Genomic DNA, 21,383 nt, shown 5'->3' with positions numbered 1-21,383 from the left:
TACAAATTAGAATTTTGACTTTCATGAACCTTTAAAAATAACACTGTCTATGCACTTATTTGTTCAAAGATTGTCAGTGGGAGGGGTTGGCTCAGATATGGCGCAGACCTGGGGGTGAAGGTGAAGGGTAATCGAAACCTAACTGTGCAGTAAAAAGAGATTGTACATGTAAAAGTCTCCCATTTTGTCCGCATCCGCAGAACACAGCCGACTAGGAGTCCTGCACATTTACAATTTGGAACAATGGCTTACAATCAGACACCGTTTTACAACCCAGTAAGTAATTCAAGTTTAATTTCCTCTCGTCTCTGGTGGTCTCTTCTTTCCTGACAAATGAGGTGGAGATTTGTGAGTCTGCCGATCTCGGTTAACCAAGGTCGGTTACACAGCCACACAGGTGGAATGTGCATTCTCGCAAATCTAAACCATACATTATTATAGGGAAGATTTCATTGCAGAGCAGAGTTTATAACGGGAAATCAAGAACTGTGGGACCTTTTAAACAATATGCTATCTGCTCTCCGTAAACGGAAGTTGGTCATTTTAAAGTAATGGAAAGTAATCCGTATTGTATTTGATAATGTAGGCTATGTAGGATTACGTTTTAACATTTTACCAAACAGAACAATGTTATATAAGTCACTTTCTGCAGAGAAAACAGCATAATACACAATTAGTGCTGCGTACCTGGACTCACATTCAGGTTCAGGTCCGGACTCAAGTCCAGAGGTTCAGGTTCAGGTCCGGACTTATAAATCCGGACCTGAACCCATGGCTTGTGTCAAGTTGTGTGAGTAACTAAAGTGAACTTATTGTGAGCTAATTATCAATTGAAAATTAACTCATAATCAACTCAAATTCACTCATCAGGTTTATTGTGCTCCCTTCCAACTTGTGTCTACATTTCTCTACAAAGTACAAATGTGCCACTTAGTCTACAAATGACTTATGACAGCAACTACAGTGAACTACTACAAAGTTCAAACATGTATTTCATTTACCAAACTAAAGTAACCAAACAGTCCCTGAGCTGACTGAGCCTAAATCCCTAAAGCGTTGCTGAAAGGTAGAGTGTAGAGTAGACTATACGCATTACACTGTTACACACCTACTATACAGTATAGGCTGTAGTGACTGTACAGTCAGAGTGTACTGTACTGTCTGTGCACCATGTATTTTCTACAATCTACATGTGTACATTATACAGTACATACTACATACATAGTGATGTACATACATACTGTTAGAAATTAAAATCAATGTTGATATGGCGTAATTTTGAATTAAATACACTAATTTAAATCATTTTTATTCTGAAAAAACCGGAAGTTCACACTATTAACTTAATACTTTTATTCTGAAAATTCTTCATTTCCGGTTAGCATTAGCATGTGGCGAAATTCTACATCTTCAAACCGTGAATCGAAGGTGAAATGACATGTGATGTTGTACACTGAGCACACTGGGATTAGCACTCATTTATTCACACTGAATAACGTTCATCAGGGAATGTTTAAATAACCACAGACACCAGAATATACGTAAGTGCTAGTTTTTTTGCGAGTCCAAGTACCGGTTCCCGACGTTCCGGTTTTAACCGGACTTGTACCGAAACTTTTTACAAGTCCAGTACCGGTTCGGCGTACCGGTACGCAGCACTATACACAATATATAAAGCAATTCACACCCAGGCTGCATCTTGTAATAATTATCAATCAACCATTTGTGCACTGATAAACACCCACGTTGATGAATGTTGGCTTAATCCCAATTTTACCTTGTAAAAAAAAATGACTGGGGACACACGGTAACAAGTTAGAATAAAAGTCTGTCCTTTGCAGAGCATCCCCTTCACCGGATCAATCCATGGTGGTCTCCAGGAGGGGAAGATCATCAGCATCAGTGGACGAATCCTGCCTGGTATTGATAGGTGAGACTGTTCTTTTCATCTCTTAATCTCTCAGCTGTCCCAACATGTAATGGCAGGGAAATATGAAAGACGTATATTTTCAAACAACATTTCCACCTAAACAAACATAACTTTCAGAAGAAATAAGAGACCTTTTAAAAAAAAAAAGATAGTATCCTGAAATGTGTTCTATTTCGTATATGGCTTCGCCCTCTAAGGCTATCGCTATTGGGTTATCCCTCTGCGCCCCCGTGCAGCACTGAAACACTTGTAGTCCACGCCCCCACCCGCTAGGTGGGCCCCACCCGCCCTCGGGCTTCCTTCCGGTATAAATAGGAAGGAGGCCCGGCAATCTGCTCCCTCTTTTCTTCAGCAACAAGCAGTACTGAAGCACAAGAAGAAATCATGAGGACGAGGTTTTTCCAACCACCCCCGCTCTGGAACCGAGCTTAACGGCGTTCTTCGGGGTTAGGCAGGCCAACTTGGTCGCCGGACGGCGCCCTATGTTGGCCACCCTCAAAGACCAGTATGTCGCCTCGCCCGCCAGGCTGACCGGGCGCACCAGTGTGCGTTCCAGGCGTCTGCAGCAGCGAATAACATTGCGTTGCTGACCAACTCGGTGGTGACGTTGGTCGAACGGTCCACCACCGTAGCTCCAGAGGAGGCGGAAGAGATCGCTAAGGCGGCCAGCACGGCACTCACGCTGTGTGCAGCCGTGGCAGTCTCCCAGGCAAGGATCACAGCCTGGATGACTCAGATCCAGCGCCACCTCTGGTTGCAACAAGCAGCGGTTACAGAGCCAGCCAGGAAGGTTTTGCTGGACGCTCCGATCAGCTCGGACGGGCTGTTCGGACCCCAGTTCCTGGCCATGGTTGAGTCCATGAAGGCGGCATCGGAGCAAGCGGAGGACATCCGCCAGCACGTCGGCTGGCTCCAGCCAGCGGTGAAGCAGCAACGGCTCCAGCGGCAGCAGCAGCAGCCAACCCGGCCACAGCGGCAGACGGACAGACACTCGCAGCAGCAACAGCCGAGGCGTCAGACTCGTCCGTCAGCGACGGCTGGGGCACCGTCCCGCGCCTCCGGGGCACCGTCCCGCGCCTCCGGGGCACCGTCCCGCGCCTCCGGCCCCCCACCAGAGAAGGGGGGTAAGAAGGGAGTGAGGTACTCCCGTTCGGCGTCCACGAGGGCCGCCGAAAAAACAAAGCCGGCCTTGACGGTTTGGGGGGGAGTGTGAGGGAAATAAAAGAAGATTATTTCCCAACATGTTGTCTGAGTCATCAGTTACAAATGTATTTCACATATCCCCCACCCTGGGTGAACCAGCTGCCTATGACCTATCGGTTAATAGCCAGCAGGGTTCGTTACAAAAGCCTGCGCTATTTAATCTATCGATTAATAAGCTGCGGAGCACAGTAACTACACCAGCTGCCTCCAATCTGTTGGTTAGTAGGCAGCAGGATTCGCTGCAGAGGCCTGATGGTTATGACTTTTCGGTTATTAAACCACAGACCTCGCGGCATTCCTCTGTCCGAGATACGCCACCTACACACGGTCACAATAAGCCCATGAGCGCCTCGTGTGGATATCACTGCACACACCCCCATCCATCCTCTGAGCGTGTACGCGCGTCATGATGAGAGGCGGAGTGAAATGCAGCGTGTGGAGGTTTCCTCACAGCCCTTTCACTCTAGGCCCACCTTGGGTTGCCTCACGGGCAGCAGCGGCGAGGGCTCTGGCGTGGCTCGTCATCATGACAACCACAACACATCTCGAGCATGTGCGCCCGCTGTTTCTCGGAGTGGCAGCGCGTGTGTCTGATGGACAGATGGATGAGCAGGCTGATCAGCAGAGGGTACACCCTGCAGTTCGCCTCCCCCCCCCCACAGTTCAACGGGATACAGGTGACACGCTTGTCATCCGGAGAACAGTGTCTTGCGCTCCAAGCAGAGCTACGGGAACTCCTGTTGAAAGAGGCTATTTCCAGGGTTCCCCAAGAGGAAGAAAATCAGGGGTATTACTCCCGCTATTTTCTTATCCCGAAAAAGACGGGGGGAATGAGACCCATCCTCGACCTGTCAGCTTTCAACAAGGCAATAATGAAAAGGCCTTTTCACATGCTGACGGTCAAAAAGGTGTTAGAGTGTGTTCACCATGGAGACTGGTTCACCTCTATAGACCTAAAGGATGCATACTTCCACATACCCATCATCTCGCAACACAGGAAATTCCTGTGGTTTTCATTCCAGGGAATATCGTACCAGTACAACCGTCTGCCGTTCGGTTATTCCCTGGCTCCTCGCACTTTTTCAAAGTGTGTAGAGACGGCACTACGGCCGCTACACAGAGGAGGGATGAGAGTACTATTTTACCTGGACGACCTGCTGCTGCTGGCTCGCTCCAGGGAGGAAGCGGCTTTACAGACGGTACAACTCATATTGCATCTGTCAAAGCTGGGTTTCATAATGAACTGGGAAAAGAGCTGTCCTGTTCCAGCCCAGAGTATTGTTTACCTGGGGGTGGAATTGAACTCAGCCTGCATGAGAGCATGACTCTCACGGCGGAGAGTGGAGAAGCTGACAGCTCTCCTTCGACGTGTCACACCCCACAGCGTGGTGACGTCAAGGCAGAGGACCAGGAAGGGGTCTCGGGCGGACGGCCCGGGGGTAAGGCGGAGTCCAAAAAGGGGGACTCGGGCGGACGGCCCGGGGGCAAGACAGAGTCCAAGGTGGGGACCATGGAGGGGCGAAGGCAGCGGCAGGAAGAGTCAGGGGGCCGGGCCCGAGGGCGAGGACCGCTGCACTCAGGGGGCCGGGCTCGAGGGCGAAGACCAGACAGCTCCGCAGGCCGGGCAGGAAGGCGCTGACGGGACAGCGCCGGAGGCCGGGCATGACCCGGTGTTGGAGCTGGTGGGACAGGCCTCGGCAGGATCCCCCACGGAAGAGGACCAGGACACAGGATTGGCAGGACCCCCGGCAGGAGAGCAGTCGGCGGGGCCTCCAACGGCACAGGACAAAGGGTTGGCAGGACCCCCGGCAGGAGAGCAGACGGCGGGACCCCCAACGGGACAGGACAAAGGGTTGGCAGGACCCCCGGCAGGAGAGTAGTCGGCGGGGCCTACAACGGCACAGGACTAAGAGTTGGCAGGACCCCCGGCAGGAGAGCAGTCGGTGGGGCCTCCAACGGCACAGGACAAAGGGTTGGCAGGACCCCCGGCAGGAGAGTAGTCGGCGGGACCTCCAACGAGACAGGACAAGGAGCTGGCAGGACCCCCGGCAGGAGAGTAGACGGCGGGACCCCCAACGGGACAGGACAAAGGGTTGGCAGGACCCCTGGCAGGAGAGTAGTCGGCGGGGCCTCCAATGGCACAGGACTAAGAGTTGGCAGGACCCCCGGCAGGAGAGCAGTCTGCGGGACCTCCAACGGCACAGGACATGGGGTTGGCAGGACCCCCGGCAGAAGAGTAGTCTGCGGGACCTCCAACGGCACAGGACCTGGGGTTGGCAGGACCCCCGGCAGACGAGTAGTCTGCGGGACCTCCAACAGCACTTCAGTAGGGACTTGAGATGGGACTAGAGAAGGGACTAGGAAAGTGACCTGAGGAGGGACTAGGGAAGGGACTACAGAGGGGACTAGAGGAGGGACCAGAGGAGGAACTAGAGAACGAAACTCGAGAGGAGACTCGAGAGGGGAACTAGAGAGGGGACTCGAGGAGGGACTAAAGGAGGGACCTCGAGAGTAGACTGGAGAGGGGACTCGAGAAGTGACTAGAGGAGGGACTAGAGATGGGACTAGGGAATTGACTAGAGGCGGGACTAGAGATGGAACTTGAGAGGTGACTCGAGAGGGGACTGGAGAGGGGACTTGGGAAGGGACTTGGGAAGGGACTAGAGGAGAGACTAGAGGAGGGGCTCGGGAAGGGACCAGAGGAGGGACTAGAGAGGGGACTAGAGAGGTGACTAAAGGGTTATTTCAAGGCTATGCTGACAAATACAGAACACTCACCGAGGACAAGCCAATACACAAGACAACCCGACAAAGAGAGACAGAAAACCCAGAACTTAAATACACCCAGGACTAATCACATAAACACGAGACAGGTGAGGAGGGAGGAGAAAACACATAGGTACCAGGTGAACACAATTGGGTAATCAGAGAGGGAAACCGACAGAAAGCAAACAGGCAGGAAACGGGGGTGAACACTTTACAAAATAAAATAGGAAACCCAAAGATAGAAAAGGACACGAAAAATCCTAACACAGACAAATCCTAACAGTTGGTGTGTAGAAAGAAGCCTGGACCCCATCACGTGCCCCCTGCCTCACGTGCTGTCATTCCTCCAGTTGTTGTTGGACAGGAATTTGGCGTTCAGCACAATCAAGGTATATGCGGCTGCCATATCATCTTGTCACGTGGGTTTCGGAGCAGGGACGTTGTTCAGTCACCCACTGACGAAACGGTTTCTGCAAGGGGTACGAAGACTCAGACCGGCGTCACGCGCACTGGCGCCTCAGTGGGATTTGGCTTTGGTGTTACGAGCACAAAGCAAAGCCCAATTTGAACCTGTAGAGCAGGTTCCCCTCAACATGTTATCAGCCAAAGTAGTACTGGTTTTGGCTCTAACATCGGCGAAAAGGGTGAGTTATTTATCGGCTCTCTCTGTGGCCCCGTCATGCCTCCGGATCCAAGGGGATGGCAGTTTGGCTGTGTTACGTCCTAACCCAGCCTTTATGCCTAAGGTCATCACAAGCTCTTTTAGGTCAAGAGTGATCACCCTGGACGGGTTTTTTCCGCCTCCTCATAAATCGGAGGAAGAAGCCACATCTCATCTCCTCTGTCCAATGCGCGCGCTGTCCTGCTATGTGGCGCGCACGGCGGCATGGCGCCGTTCTCAGCGCCTGTGTGGGCGACCTCTGTCTCGGGGCGACCTCTGTCTGCACAACGGCTGTCACACTGGCTGTGTGAGGCTGTGTCGCAGGCATATGTCTCCTCGGGGATGGAGCCCCCGGAGAATATCAAAGCGCACTCCACCAGAGGAATTTCCTCCTCCACGGCGTTGCACGGAGGAATGTCAGTGGAAGATATTTGCACGGCTGCATCTTGGTCTTCCCCCTGTTCATTTATTCAATTTTATTTTAGGGATGTCTCCCTTTCCTCTCTGACGCACCCTGTACTGGGTGTCCTGTCGGAGTGAGTGACGTCAGGGATCCAGCGGTGCGCCTCTCTCCTGCCTCTCGGCACACAGAGAGCGGCCCTTTTTCCCTCGTATGAGAGGGATGTTCCCTTTACTCTGACACACTTCGTACGGAGTGCCTGGTCAGAGTGAGTGACGTCAGGGATCCAGCTGAGCGCTCTCCTACCTGTCTGACACGCAGAGAGCTGCTGTTCCCCCTCGATGATCGCTGGGCAAGGTGGGACCTTCGTCTCTACTTTCTCACAGCGGCCGGTATGTATTATTCCCAGCCTTCACCCCGTCGGGAAGATAGGCATGTTTTGCTATATTCCAGGAACGGTGATGCGCCATTACGCATGGCACAACAGGCAGGGGGGTGTTATTGAGCAGGTGTGTCTGTGCTTCTAGTGCCGGGCGGACCCAGTGGGGCGCAGACTACATCATGCTTCACCCTTAACCCAATATCGATAGCCTTAGAGGGCGAAGCCATATACGAAATAGACCTGAGGTTACCGACTGTAACCCAGCTTCTATGAGTAATGGCGCAGCCCTCTATGCGCTGGGCCCCACTGGCTCTACGAATAGCTGAAGAAAAGTTATATTATATGGGAGCAGATTGCCGGAAGGAAGCCCGAGGGTGGGGTCCACCTGGCGGGTGGGCATGGACTACAAGTGTTTCAGTGCTGCGCGGGGGCGCAGAGGGATAACCCAATAGCGATAGTCTTTGAGGGCTGCGCCATTACTCATAGAAGCTGGGTTACAGTAGGTAACCTCAGTTCCTTCATTTTGGAGCAAGGATAGTAAAAAGGCATGTTTTTGTTGACGGATACCTGCATCCCATTAGCGGTGAGGAAGTAGTGAGCCAATTGGCTGTCGCAAAGCGATGTTCTGGATGTGGGAAGAGCTTTTCACAGCAGTATAGAAAAAGGAAAGAAAAGCAATTTGGTTTTGTTGAAGTGGTCTTCAAGTGGTGCGCAGATATCCACTAAGATATGTCAGCCAGATAGTAGACGTGTACCGTTACACCCCCTACTATACTAACCCCTACTTCGGTTCGGTACACGTGTGTACCGAAGTGTACCGAACGAATATAACGTTAAACGTAAAAAATTGAGAACGTGAACAACTTCTTGGAAGTAATCTCAGGTGCTGCGTCGCAGCATTCAGAGTAATTTGCTCCCATTGTGTTCAACGCGTCATAGAGCAAACAAGTCATTTCATTGGACGAGCTGGTCAGAGGGATGCGTTCAAATGTAGTCAGTGATTTGAGGAACTGTCGAAATGGCGAACGCAGATAAAGTTGAGCTGGAAAATCCTCCAGCATCATTGAAGTCTCCGGTTTGGGAACATTTTGGTTTCGCAGTTACGTACAAGGATGACGGACAAAGACAGGTGGACCGAACCAAAGCTGTTTGTCGGCATTGTTCAACTAAAATTGGTTACGCGGCTGGCAATACATCAAACTTGCACACTCATTTGAAAAGGCATCACCTGAACGTGAATATCACCGGTACCAAAAGACTGAAGTGCAAACCCAACTCCCGCTAGCATTTAAGCCTCCACCACTCGCAAAAATATCAGACCGAGCCAAAGCTATTACAAACGGCAAATATCCTTATGTTGCCATGTTAGCAAAGCACTACCTGGCTGTGTCTGCTACCTCTGTCCCTAGCGAGAGGGTGTTCTCCACAGCAGGAGACGTTGCTAGTGCCAGCAGATCTGCCCTTTCGGCAAGCAATGTGGACAAGTACATTTTTCTTTAAAAAAACATGAAAATACAATGACAAGCAAGTCCTAATGTCAAGCTGGCTGCTTAGATACAGCACAGTTCAAATACAGATGATTTCAGTTAATCGAAAAGCTGCACCTTAATGTTTATTTTATTATATTTTATATTTATTTGAGTGAATATTCACAGTTTAATAATAATTAAAAACCCAAAACTAATAGTTTATGTTTTGTGAGTACTAGTACAGTACAGTTCTAATACAGATTATTTCAGTTCATCGAAATGCTGCACCTTAATGTTTGTTTTATTATATTTTGTATTTATTTGAGTGAATACATTATTCACAGTTTAATAATAATTAAAAAAAAATATGTTATGTTTTGTGATAATTTTCTGCTGTATCGAAAACGTACCGAACCGAACCGTGACCTAAAAACCGAGGTACGTACCGAACTGAAATGTTTGTGAACCGTTACACCCCTACCAGATAGACATAGATTAGAAATGTGTGTGCCACCTGGGTTTCAGAAGGGGGAAAAACTGAATCAGTTGAGTTTCAACTGCATAGCTGTTATGTAGAAACCATAGATGTGAATAACAGACCCAAGTGGATTGGTGTACAGATAAAAAAAAGTAGGGGACCCAGGATGGAGCCCTGAGGGACCCCATTGTAGATGACATCGGTTTGAAACAGATCCTCTCCAAGCCACCCTCTAGTTACTGTCTTTGAGTTAGGATGTATGTAATTCCTTCTAGCTTTTCAGCATAAAGCATTCCCACTAGCAATTTATTCAGGAATTGCATTCTCTATTTTCTCTTAATCTCCCAATGCATTCACTGTGATCCAAGAGCAAGAAAGGCTTGTCGTGTTTACTTTTGATTACTATCAGAAGATCACATTGCAGTTGACTGAAGCAATTCATGTTTTTCATTTTGTCTCAACAAATGTCGGTCCAATATATGACTGTCTCTCTGAAATAAGAGAAATTTGTTATTGTCAAATGATTAGTTTGAAGCGGTCAAAACCTCCAAGGGGCAGCTTAGGACTGTTTGTTACTATTCATGACTTTATATATTGGCCATTTATACATATTTCTAATCATAAAAAAGTTAATAATCTCTTGTAAAACATGAATAATGACTCCTATTTTTCTCCAGGTTCCATGTGAATTTACAGTGTGGTTCTACCAATGCGGACATTGCTCTCCAGATAAATCCACGATATGACAGCCACCCTGGTTATGTGGTTACCAACACATTCCAAAATGGCAAGTGGGGCTCTGAAGAGAGGAAGTACAGCTCTCCATTCCCTGCTGGCAGTACCTTCAGCCTCAACATCACAGTGACCCAGCAGTCCTTTCAGGTCTGTTGCTGAAATGTCATTCAGACTGATTTCACTTCCCTACATTTCCAAGTTTTACGAGTCTCTTTTGTGAGTGTCTTTGTTACAGCAAGTGTTATCATGCACAGTGGCGAGCCGTGACTTTTATACCTAGGCCCTCTGAACCCCACCCCTTACCTCGAAAAAAAAAGTTTCGAGGGAGTTATTACGGAGTTATTACGGAGTTATTACGTCACAGCGTATACTTCAGCGGAATATCAAAACAACGACCCGGGGTGCAAAACACATCAATGAAAGCGACCCTCTACCACACAAAACAAAACCTGTAAATAACCCAATTAGTGTTCTTTGAAATTGAAAAGGATCAAATCAAATCAAATCAATCAAATCAAGTTTTATTTATATAGCACATTTATAAACGATTTTTGGTCGAGCCAAAGTGCTGTACATATAATAAAAATAGCCTACAGTAGAGACACTTTACAGCAAATACAACAGCACAGATTGTTCAGAATATCAGTATGAGAAAAACGACACCCTCCACACACAAGGATATTGCATTGTGTTTGTTACTTACGTTGCAGTTGTTTGTCTGAAGTGTAATTTGGCATGCTTTTATTTTGAAGGCGAGTTTACGCTGTTGACAGGAAGTTGTTGTTGCTATGGAAACAAGAAAAGCTTCACAGCAGGCGGAACTTGTCATAAAGTCCGCGATAATAAAACCCACCCATTTAGAGGGAAGATATGATTGGTCAATTGTACTGTCATTTGACATTACTCTCTCGTTGAGTTACTATAGCGGGCCCTTTGTGAGTTTACAGCAGGACCACCAATCAGCTCCTGTCTTCACAGTGGGTGTTTCTCAATGTCGAGGACGCTTGCTTGGTAGCACATGTACCTCCAAGTCACTTGCTTCAGAAGCGAGGCAAGAATCCTTCCTAGCCTCGGAAAACGAAGGATTGTGTAAATATTTTTTAATATCATTTTGTAGAATATCTTAGGCCCTCAGCCCCTAGTGGGCCCTGACGGCTCACCACTGATCATGCAAATAATAGTTTAATATAAGTTAACAAACACATAATAACCTCTAATGTTTTACAGCAGTCTCACTGAACCTGGGGGTTTTTACGACGTAACCGATTGTTCATATTGTCATTTATTTCTGGGAAAATGAGTAAGCCTAAGAAAATACTAACTGATTATGCAGAAAACATAGATTTTAACACATTTAAAACACCCTTTTCAGGATGATATCGTACCTTCACAAGTGTTAACACCGTATGTATCATCTGAATTTGGGGATAACATTTTCATATTCTTAAAGCCAATACTTTATTTTAATTTGTGATGATGGAAACCCACTGTCCAGGATCCTGCCGTGTTACTATCGTGTTATTAAATATTTTTTAACTAATTTAAAACACCCTTTTCAGGTTTCTATTTTATATGAAGGTACAATTTATTTCCATGCTCAATATTTTTCTGTGCGTGAATACATTTCCATATTTTCTCTCCAGCTGACTGTCAATGGCAGCCACTTTATGGAGTACAGGCACCGTATTCCTTTCCAGCAAGTGGACACCATTTCAGTAGGCGGGAAAGTGGAAATTTCCAACATTACCTTCCAGAACCCCATGGTGAGGATGCTCCCACAGTTATGTCTGGCATTTATTGTATTTTATGTACTTTATGTCAATGTTCTCGTTACAAATCATCCCACACCTTATTACACATAGAGTATGTGAACAATGTAGCAGAAGTTATGAATAAGATTAAAGTTCTTCTCTCCTGTGTTTCCTTTTCCTGTCCTGCAGGCGTTTTCTGCTCAGCCGGTGTTTGCTGCTCAGCCGGTGTTTGCTGCTCAGCCGGTGTTTGCTCCCCAGGTAGCCTATCCCACCCAAGCTGCCTTGCCTTCTTATCCTGGATTCCCTATGCAGCCTGGATTCCCAATGCAGCCTGGATTCCCTATGCAGCCTGGATTCCCTATGCAGCCTGGATTCCCTATGCAGCCTGGATTCCCCTCTCAGCCTTCAGTGCCGGTGAGTTTCCGACAAAAAATGTGTTGGTCAAGTTAAAGGGGACCTATCGTGCAAAATGCACTTTTTGATGTCTTTTATAGATAAACATGTGTCTCCGGTGTGTCAGGGAACTCACAAAGTGTCAGAAAACAAAACCCTCTCTCTTTTCCTCTGTACGCAAATCTCTAAAAACGGGGGTACAACGGAGCTGGTCCAGATTTGCGAAATGTGGACCCACGGCACTATCAGAAAGTTACTGTCAGAAACAATGCCCGACGTGTTTTGGACGTAATATGGTCTTTGTTTACATTAGCAAGCATCGCTAACACTCAGAGCTAACCTGTACTGGAGAGAGTATGTGTAAAAAAGCAGGAAATAAAAAAAGGAACTCACCTTGTGGTAAACCCGCAAGAGAAAAAGCATTTGAGCTCCATACTGTTTCAGAAATAATCCTTGATGTGGTTAGGAACATGATGGCGTTTAATCACGGCAGAATTTCACGGTATCTGCCGGTAGAATTCTGTGCGGGCATTAGCTCCCCCTACTCTTGTTTTTTTTTTCAAGATAAGGACCTAAAATCAGCCTTTCTCTAACAGGGCTGAAACAGAGGGATGTCTAACCATAATATATGCTTAAAAATAGCATAATAGGAGACCTTTAAAGGGTCAGTTGACACAATAAAAAAAAGATAATAACATGTTTCACTAAAATCTAATTCTACCTGGCCATGTAGATTGTGTCATTAGTCAAGATGTTGGGCTATCTTTGTTTATTTTCTACCTCTATACTAAGGCTGCGGCCACACGAGGACGAAAACGGTCGTTTGCGTTACTGTTTAGTGTCATATAGACCGTTCGGCCACACGAGGACGACCGAATACGGCACTCAACGACTGAGGAAACGATAACGGGTCCCAAGGTGGATAGAACGGCATACGCAACGCTCTGGGGGGGTCCAACGGCTCCGTGTGTACGCCCTATACGATAATTTTCTGATAATGATGAGGCAATAGCCCCGCCTCTCCCCACCTCCGCTGCTCACCCCCGCGTCAAAGTAAACAGCACACTGAATTCAGATTATTTATCTTTCTCTCGATATGGACCTAAACGCAAGTGAAGTCTAATCTGACAGGATGGAGACACGCAGCTCTGCTCACCTGCAGCTCCTCCCGCTGCAGCAAAACACACACTTCAAGTCAGATCATCACCCTTAGCTATTTTAATTACCTCTCAAACTCCCTAAGCTAGTTATAAATATGTTTATTTTTACTGTCGGCCGGGTCACTCATTATTGGATCAGATGCTGCATGAGACGGACACTGACGCTGTCCGAAGAGAGGGAGGAAAAAGAGAGGCTCCGTGTATTTTATTATTATAATATATAGAGTCGTTATTCATTTGTTTTAAAGCTCTATAAATAACAAAGAAGACCTTTGACCGGAACTTTTATAATTTTGTCCGGAAGATTTCAACTTTAATACACGTTGACTGGCGAAAAACTCTGCCCGGTTCCCTCGGCCCCCACCGCGGAGAATAAACAGAAGGGCAACCATGACAACCATGCTTCTTCGCTGCTTTTGTGGAGGAAGTTACAGCGCCACGTACAGGCTCCTGCATATGTACTGCAGCTTCTCCAGCGGTTGGAGCTAAACGGAGCGGTCTCGTGTGGACAGACACTATCCGGATAACTATTGCGTGTGGACGGAAGCTTTTTTGCGATTGCGTTTGCGTTAATCCTATGCGTTTAGCCGTTTTCGTCCTCGTGTGGCTGCAGCCTAATACAGTATAATGGAGAAGAATATAATTGTATCAATGGCTGTGGCTGCAGGGGCTAATCAGGCATCTACCAATCAGAGTGTTCTTGGCAAGATGCTTAACCCCAAATGGTTGGCATGTCTACAGTATTGAAGTGTATGTGAATTGCTTTGGATAAAAAGGTCAGCTAAATGACATGTAATATGCTGTTTTTTATGTAGTAGGGTTAGGTTGTGCTACAATGGAAAAACAGGGCAAAACAATAGTAAAATGGATTTCTGTACTACGGGAGGACTGCATACACGGAAAAATAATGGTGAATTATATGGGCAGATAATAACATTTCCACAAAAAAACATTTTAAAATAAATGTTCATAAGCCTGGTGTCCCGCCCCCTGAACTATCAAAGCTTATGAAAGACAAGAAAGCTCAAGTGTCTCATTAATAGCTCTAGTGTTAACAAAATATGTTGAAACCGCTAGAAGAGAGTCTTAATATTATTGTTTTTCACTGAAAATAAGTGGAGACGTCGCGAGTGAGCCCTCTATGTAATGGCCCACTTGCTGACACCCAGTTCTTTTAATCCCCCAATTAACCCACACACACGAGGACCAGGCAGATATCAGGCAACACAATCATCTTTATTATAAATTAAGTTAATAGTAAGGGACCATATAGCCAAGCTTCTCACATGGAAATGTATCACAAGGCCAAGTAATGCAGTGCCTATAGACCACCCCGTCATTCAGGCTGTTACTGCTCTACCCCACCCCCTGCTAAGGGACTATCAATGGTACAACATAAAAGATCACAAAAGCATGCAAATAATGCAAACACATGGCACTTCTATTAGGGAATCACTACACACATGACACTTCTATCAGGGAGTCACTACACACATGACACGTCTATTTAAAGAAAGCACTACACACATCACACCATGAACATGCTCTCCCACTCACTGGCCGCTAAGGAGTAAAATGGAACCGTCACTGGCACTGGTGGGCAAATGACAACGAGTGGCACTATTTGCACTCCATACTCCCTTTGTTCATTTAACCAGTGACAGCCTGCCAAGACATGGCCCGAGTTAAAATAGTTATGGGTCCGCTCTCGGTCAGGAACACCTCAGACCGAGAGGAGTTAAAAGTTATTTCTCTCACCCTTCCTTAAGTGCTGTGTTCCAATACTGAGCGACCCAGGGATCTGGTTGGAAGACAGCAGCTGGAGACTTGGCGTGTGTCTCCCAATAGTTCGGAGTGCGTCCGACTCAGATGCACACTGGCCCTGATAGGAACAAGCGCGCGGTGCAAAAGACAGGAACTTGAGTGCGTTGCAATAACAGGAACTTGGGAGCGTTGCATTTCTGCCTTCAACCGACCCGTCGATCAGCGGCTGGCAACCGTACAGCAAATCGCAGTGCAGCAGAACTTCCACAGTGGACCTTCGCCTCACTGACGCTTCCTCGTCGATCCGTCCAGAGCCTTGCTTCCCGTTCCCTCTTCGCCTCGTAGCTTCACCTTTTCCGTTCTCCCGGCTCTCCCGGTAAATGTCCCGGCTCCTCGCTTTAACCAACCACCGGCCAATCCACGTAGGCTGGGCAGGTAGCAGCCAATCACGCTGCCCTCATCCAGCTGATTCACACCAGCTGCGACAACACATACTCCGCCCACCTGACAGGCTAACCCTTTTTATGAATGGAAACACATTTGTCCCCACTTCTGCTTAAAATACACACACAGGAAATATAACGCATCATCATTTGACAACCCTCTTCTGGGGGTGGACGCATTTGCACACGAGCCATGGCCAAAGAAGCTGTTTTACGCCTTTCCACCGTTACGTCTCATTCTCCCTCTCCTACGGAGAGTGAGGCGGGAACGTCTGTCAGTCATCCTGGTGGCACCGGATCGCATAGGGGCGCCGTGGTACTCAGAGATGACACAGATAAAGGTGGGCCAGCCCTGGGCGCTTCCCCAAGTTTGGGGGGTGATCTCCCAGGAGGCAGGTGCAACCGGGGCGTTACCCACTCTTGGCCACCCTCTCCAGGCTTGGCTCCTGAGAGGGACAGGCTGAGACAGGGTGGATTGTCTGACAGAGTTATTCAGTCTATCCAGGCAGCTAGAGCTGGATCCACCACAGCCTGTTACAGGCCGAAGTGGCTGGGATTCCTGCGATGGTGTGAGGAGTGAGAAATAGAGCCCCTATCTTGTAAATTGGGGTCTATTTTGTCTTACTGTTGGTGGACAGAGGGCTTGCTCATTCCACAGTGAAAGTGTATGCAGCAGCCATCTCGTCCTGCCACGAGGGATTTAACGGCAGGTCAGTTTTTGCCCAGCCGCTGATGTCGCGGTTTTTGCGGGGGGTCAGGAGGCTGCGCCCAGTGGTGCGCGCCTCTGCCCCGCAGTGGGACCTACCATTGGTGATCGAGGCTCTGGTCACAGGACTATTTGAGCCTCTGGAGCTCTCTTCCTGAAAGCACTGTCATGGAAGACAGTGTTGCTACTTGCCTTAACATCAGCCAAAGGAGTGTCTGAGTTAACCGCTTTATCAGTGCACCCGAGTTGTTTAAACATCCGGACTGTCCGAAGCGGGGAAACACTCAGACCGAACTGGAAAAGCTGGCTTTGCGAGTGCATTGCACATGCCTACGGACAGGCGGGGAGAGCCTTCCCCACGGGGGTCCGTGCACACTCTACACGAGCCATGGCTGTGTCAACAGCCTTATTTAATGGCGTAAGTGTGGAGGACATATGCACGGCGGCATCTTGGTCAACACCAGGCCCCTTCCTTAAGTTTGATCTCTTGGACATGTCTGGCTCCTTTTTATCGTCTGTGCTTGCTGGGGCAACGCAGGACTGGTGAGGAGGGAAAGGGGGGCTGTGGGTCAATGGGCATTTGACCCCCTCCCCGGACGTAATGTGCTTACATTTCCCGGCCCCCCGGCCCGGGGGACGTAACGCACACAAGGGCTGGAGGTTTCTTTTTTTCCCCTGCATTGTCACGATCTTAGTTTTATGTCACGGTTTTAGTTTGGTCTGTCTTCTCATTTTTATTTATTTTGCAATTCTGTTCTCCCTGTGTCTTCCTCTCTGTCGTTAGTTTCCCTGGTGTGTCTGATTGTGTTCACCTGTTGCCCTTATGTTTCTCCTTCCCTGCCCGGCTGTTTCTCGTCTCGTGATTACCCCTCCCTGTATTTAGTCTTTTCTCTTCCTGTGTTCAGGGTTGGGTCATTATTTGTCGTTCATGTCTCCCTTCATGTTGGTCACAGTCACCTTTTGTTTGGATGCTACCTCGTACCTGTTCATGGATTCTTGTTTTACCTCGTACCTGTTCATGGATTCTTGTTTTACCTCGTACCTGTTCATGGATTCTTGTTTTACCTCGTACCTGTTCATGGATTCTTGTTTTTTCAGCCTTTTGTTTCATTTTGAAACCTGCTTCCTCCTCAATCTGCATATGTGTCCTATTTTGCCCCAACCTTGACATGCATTAAGACAGGAGGAGGAAATCCTCTACGTTATGGCACACCTAGGCAGGGTAAACGCATCAGGGTGTGCCCGGCCAGCCGCAGCCTCTTCGGTTACGAAAGCCGGTCCAAAACAGGTGATGGAGAGGTGTTCTCGCGAGACAGCAGAGCGGGTATTCATCGGGAGCCTGTGAGAAATATAACTTTGGGTTACGTATGGTAACCCTTGTTATATAAGCACAGCGGAGCCCTCTACTTATGGAAGCACTGCTGTCCTATGCTACTCAGCTGAAGAGAAAGTAAAGGGATAGGCCGTCTCTTATACAGTGGATGCGCGCGTATTCAGGTAGGCCCGCCCAGGGGCCGGCTACGTCTATGGAAGTCTCAGTGAAGGAATGCGTGCATGATAGGATAAGGGGGAGTACCCATAGAGTCCAGTAGAGGGCTCCACTGTCCTTATATACAAGGGTTACCATACGTAACCCAACGCTATTTTGGCATCCTTTTGATACATTTCTGGCAATAGCATTAGCCTAATATGTGACCCGCTCTATCGAAATCAGTCGGAAGTCGCAACGGCTCATTTCAAAATAAACGTGGATTTGCGGGGTTCGGGTGTTTTGTTTGATTTAAAACAAACAAAGTCTTGGCTTTCAGAATATGAAACTTTTATTTCCAAAATCACACGATAAATACATGTTTGAAGCTTGTAAAGGGAAGATGACAGGCACCTCTCACTCGCACTCTGCTCTTCCAGCAGCGCCGCCCCCCCTCCCTCCGGCTGACATTATGAATGTACGCGTATAGTAATCATAAATAACACGGCAGGGTCCGTTACAGTTTGTTTTCATCTGATTTCAATTAAACAAAGTCTTGGCTTTCAGAATATTACATTTGTTTCAGCAAATTCAGATGATAAATACAACTTTGAAGCTTGTAACGGCATAATTACAAGCGGAGAACGGAGTAACTTAACGTCACAGCAGGCATAACAACAGCCGGTGTTTCTCGTGAGTGTTTTCCCCGGGAAACAAACACAATACACACAAACGCAAAATTACCCAAACACACACACGTATACACACACACACTCGCGAGCTTCCCCCAGACCAGTAATCCAAACGAAAATATCTTCCCTCCGTAGTATTTTGATAATTTGCTCCGCTAATAATCAATCAGATCGATGGATTCCAGAGAAGAGGAAACTTTGAAGGCCTTTTTCTCAAAATGATGACTTGGTGACAGTCATTATATGTGACATATTTCGCTTAATATTTGGAGTACAAAAACAATCCTGATATCATTAGAAAGCTAGGAATCTCCTCTTTCCAACAGTGTACAACTCAAAATGTGTCTTCGGGTCAATGCGACTGATTTCGATAGAGCAGGTCACATATGTTAATTCTGGGTACAAACCATTATAGTAAACAAGATGGAGTAATCCACATTGGGACTTCTTAGTCATAATGAACAGGCTTGGTGACATTCTCTGAACTGTGTGTGTGTACAGGTGTGTAACAGGATGATGTGTTGTGAACCCAGAGGTTACGACATTTTATTACCTGATATATTTTGGACTTTCGCAACTTAACAAACCATCATCACTGTCATCAACTTTTATCAATAAATTAACTTAATAATGGATATTTGTATCAGTCCTTTATTCTTGTTTCCTCTCTGTACAGGCTGTCCCATACAAGAGCATGATCAGTGGTGGACTGACGCGTGGCCGGACCATCACTATCCAGGGGACGGTTCACCCCCAGGCCATCAGGTCTGACCCCAATACCAATGATGCCAAATTATAAAACTCGCACAACACGACACTTCACCTCAAAACTGACGCCTACTGTATGCATGTAGCAGAAATCAGAAATAAGGACTAATATTTAACCCAGTAAAAGACAGATAATCAAATACAGATCAGAATCAAAGTCAGAAACAGGTTTATTGCCAAGTAGGTCTTCAAAATATGCTTAGTAGCAAAAGTACTAAATGTCCTACTGGCCCATTTCCTCATTCCTTTAACAAAGTTTCCAGTCAAGGTTTCTCAACTTTTAAGTCAATAAGTCACATGATGCACCGTAATAGAAGTTGCTGCCCAGAAAATAAAACTGAAACTCACATTCTTTGTTGGTTGCACACACATTTATTCCAATTCATAACTGGGTTTTCTGGCAAAAATTCAGTGCTGTGTTCAGGAAAATGTTCTTCAATTTAGATTTTTTCATTGGTTTAGTAGTCGATCCTGCGATTTGTCAAATGACCTTGACCTGTAAAAAAACTTAAATCTGGGACGGGCCATATACTGGGGTTTCAGGCAGGGGGGGAATGTGTGGGAGAGAAACTCCCTCTGGTGGAAACTTTGGGATTTTTCCCATCGCAGACCATTTACATGCACCAAAACCTAATTAACAAACTAGAGGAAAGAGAAAAAATACAAAAAGCACATTAGGGCCACTTTAAAATTCCTAACTGTGTTTCCTTATAAAAAGGCAGTGCTTTTCTTAGACTTGGATTTGTTCATTGGTTAGGTAGTCCCCATGTGATTTGGCCACTAACCTGGGTTGCGAAAACGACCCAGGCTCGAATAATAGCAATGGTGGCCAAAAAATTATCTTTAAACAAACAAAGACAAAACAAACAAACTTGAATCTAAGTAAGCATTCATTCAGAAGGCCCAGTATCATGGTGTGCTCTGTCTTTCCTCTCAGGTTCAAAGTGAATCTCAGCCATCCCTCTGGCATCGCTCTGCATTACAATGCACGCCTCGACGAGAACACTGTGGTCCGAAACACCAATAATGGGGGGCAGTGGGGCAATGAGGAGCGAGGCGGAGTGATGCCTTTCCAACGGGGGAAGCATTTCACGGTAACACTGCAAACACTGATCACACACACTGACCAGGGGGAACTTCATTGATAATAGGGGCTGCATTTAGTACATCATTGTATCGTCACTTATTTGTATAGCACTTTTTCAAAAAAAGGACTTCACAGCAGTCAAATAAAATGTTAACATGAACATAAAAACATATTAATAACAATATAATTATTTAATTAAAATTTGAATTGTTACATGACACTGCATCAGTGCAAAGTTAGATGGTGTTTTCTGATGAGGAAAACCAATGTGTTTTTCTTTTGGCTACTTTCTTTCCTTCTATTCATTCCTTTTTTCTTTATATTTCTGAAAATTGATATGACTGCACATAGTCCCTTGATCAGAATGTTCTTAGCAACGGTCTACTAGAAAAAGAGCAGTCCGCTGAATGTCCAAATTGACCAATCAGATTCAGGTACTCAACTGAGCCCATTTTAAAGTTATTTAGAAATCTATAACTTCCCTCTTTTCCTTTTTTTTCAGTTGACTATCTGTTGTGAGAAACAGTCCTTCAGGATTGTGGCCGATGGGAGGCAGGCCCACAACTATAGGCATCGTTTCTATCCCCTCACACAAATCAGCATCTTGGAGATCGATGGGGACATCAGCCTGACCTCTGTGCAGGTGTAGACCCTGTGTGGCTGATCTCACATCTTACACCAATCATGGTTTTCCTGACTCCAACCATTACACCATTTAATGATTCCATGCTAATTGATATTTACTTGATATTGTATATTCATTTCATGTGTATCCATACAACAAATAAGCGTTTTCATGTATATAACATGTTACATATTTAATCATAATATTGGTTCTTAAAGGAAAATCAACAACGATCCCAGTCAGATAATAAATTAAGTTAATTCAGTTTTGTTCAGCAGACACTTTGGTGTCAAGGCAAATTGATGAAAAAATAAGTAAAACATATTCGCACATCACAAACCATAGTAACAGACTGAGTGCAGCTAAAAAAACGTGTGGATGTCTCTCATTGATATTTGAAAAGTGACAAAAGTTAAGTTTGAATACTGCTGTAAAATACAATGTCGTCTTAATTGTGTAATAGTAAGTGTTTGTGAAACATTGAAATAAAACATATACTGTA

The 21,383-nt window shown here is 46.5% G+C and overlaps 1 protein-coding gene across 1 annotated transcript; it reads left to right on the top strand.

Annotated features, from left to right (window-relative positions):
* Window positions 1-107: 107 nt before the first annotated feature.
* On the top strand, window positions 108-21,383 carry LOC117457218 (galectin-9B-like). Its single transcript, XM_034097156.2, has 8 exons — window positions 108-276; window positions 1,842-1,930; window positions 9,967-10,171; window positions 11,668-11,787; window positions 11,965-12,189; window positions 19,078-19,166; window positions 20,107-20,263; window positions 20,759-21,383. The coding sequence occupies exons 1-8, from the start codon at window positions 244-246 to the stop codon at window positions 20,903-20,905; spliced, it is 1,065 nt and encodes a 354-aa protein (XP_033953047.1). The 5' UTR covers window positions 108-243; the 3' UTR covers window positions 20,906-21,383.

Source organism: Pseudochaenichthys georgianus, chromosome 13, assembly GCF_902827115.2.
Source record: "Pseudochaenichthys georgianus chromosome 13, fPseGeo1.2, whole genome shotgun sequence".
Taxonomy (NCBI): Eukaryota; Metazoa; Chordata; class Actinopteri; order Perciformes; family Channichthyidae; genus Pseudochaenichthys; species Pseudochaenichthys georgianus.
Note: the sequence above shows the minus strand (reverse complement) of the source record. Positions and strands in the feature narration are given on the sequence as shown.

What these genes read in the sequence shown, in the direction of transcription:
- LOC117457218 (XM_034097156.2), top strand. Translation starts at nt 244, where the DNA reads ATGGCTTACAATCAGACACCGTTTTACAACCCA. An exon ending in AGACACCGTTTTACAACCCA is followed by an intron (nt 277 to 1,841) that starts GTAAGTAATTCA and finishes TGTCCTTTGCAG; the next exon opens with AGCATCCCCTTCACCGGATC. An exon ending in CCTCTCAGCCTTCAGTGCCG is followed by an intron (nt 12,190 to 19,077) that starts GTGAGTTTCCGA and finishes CTCTCTGTACAG; the next exon opens with GCTGTCCCATACAAGAGCAT.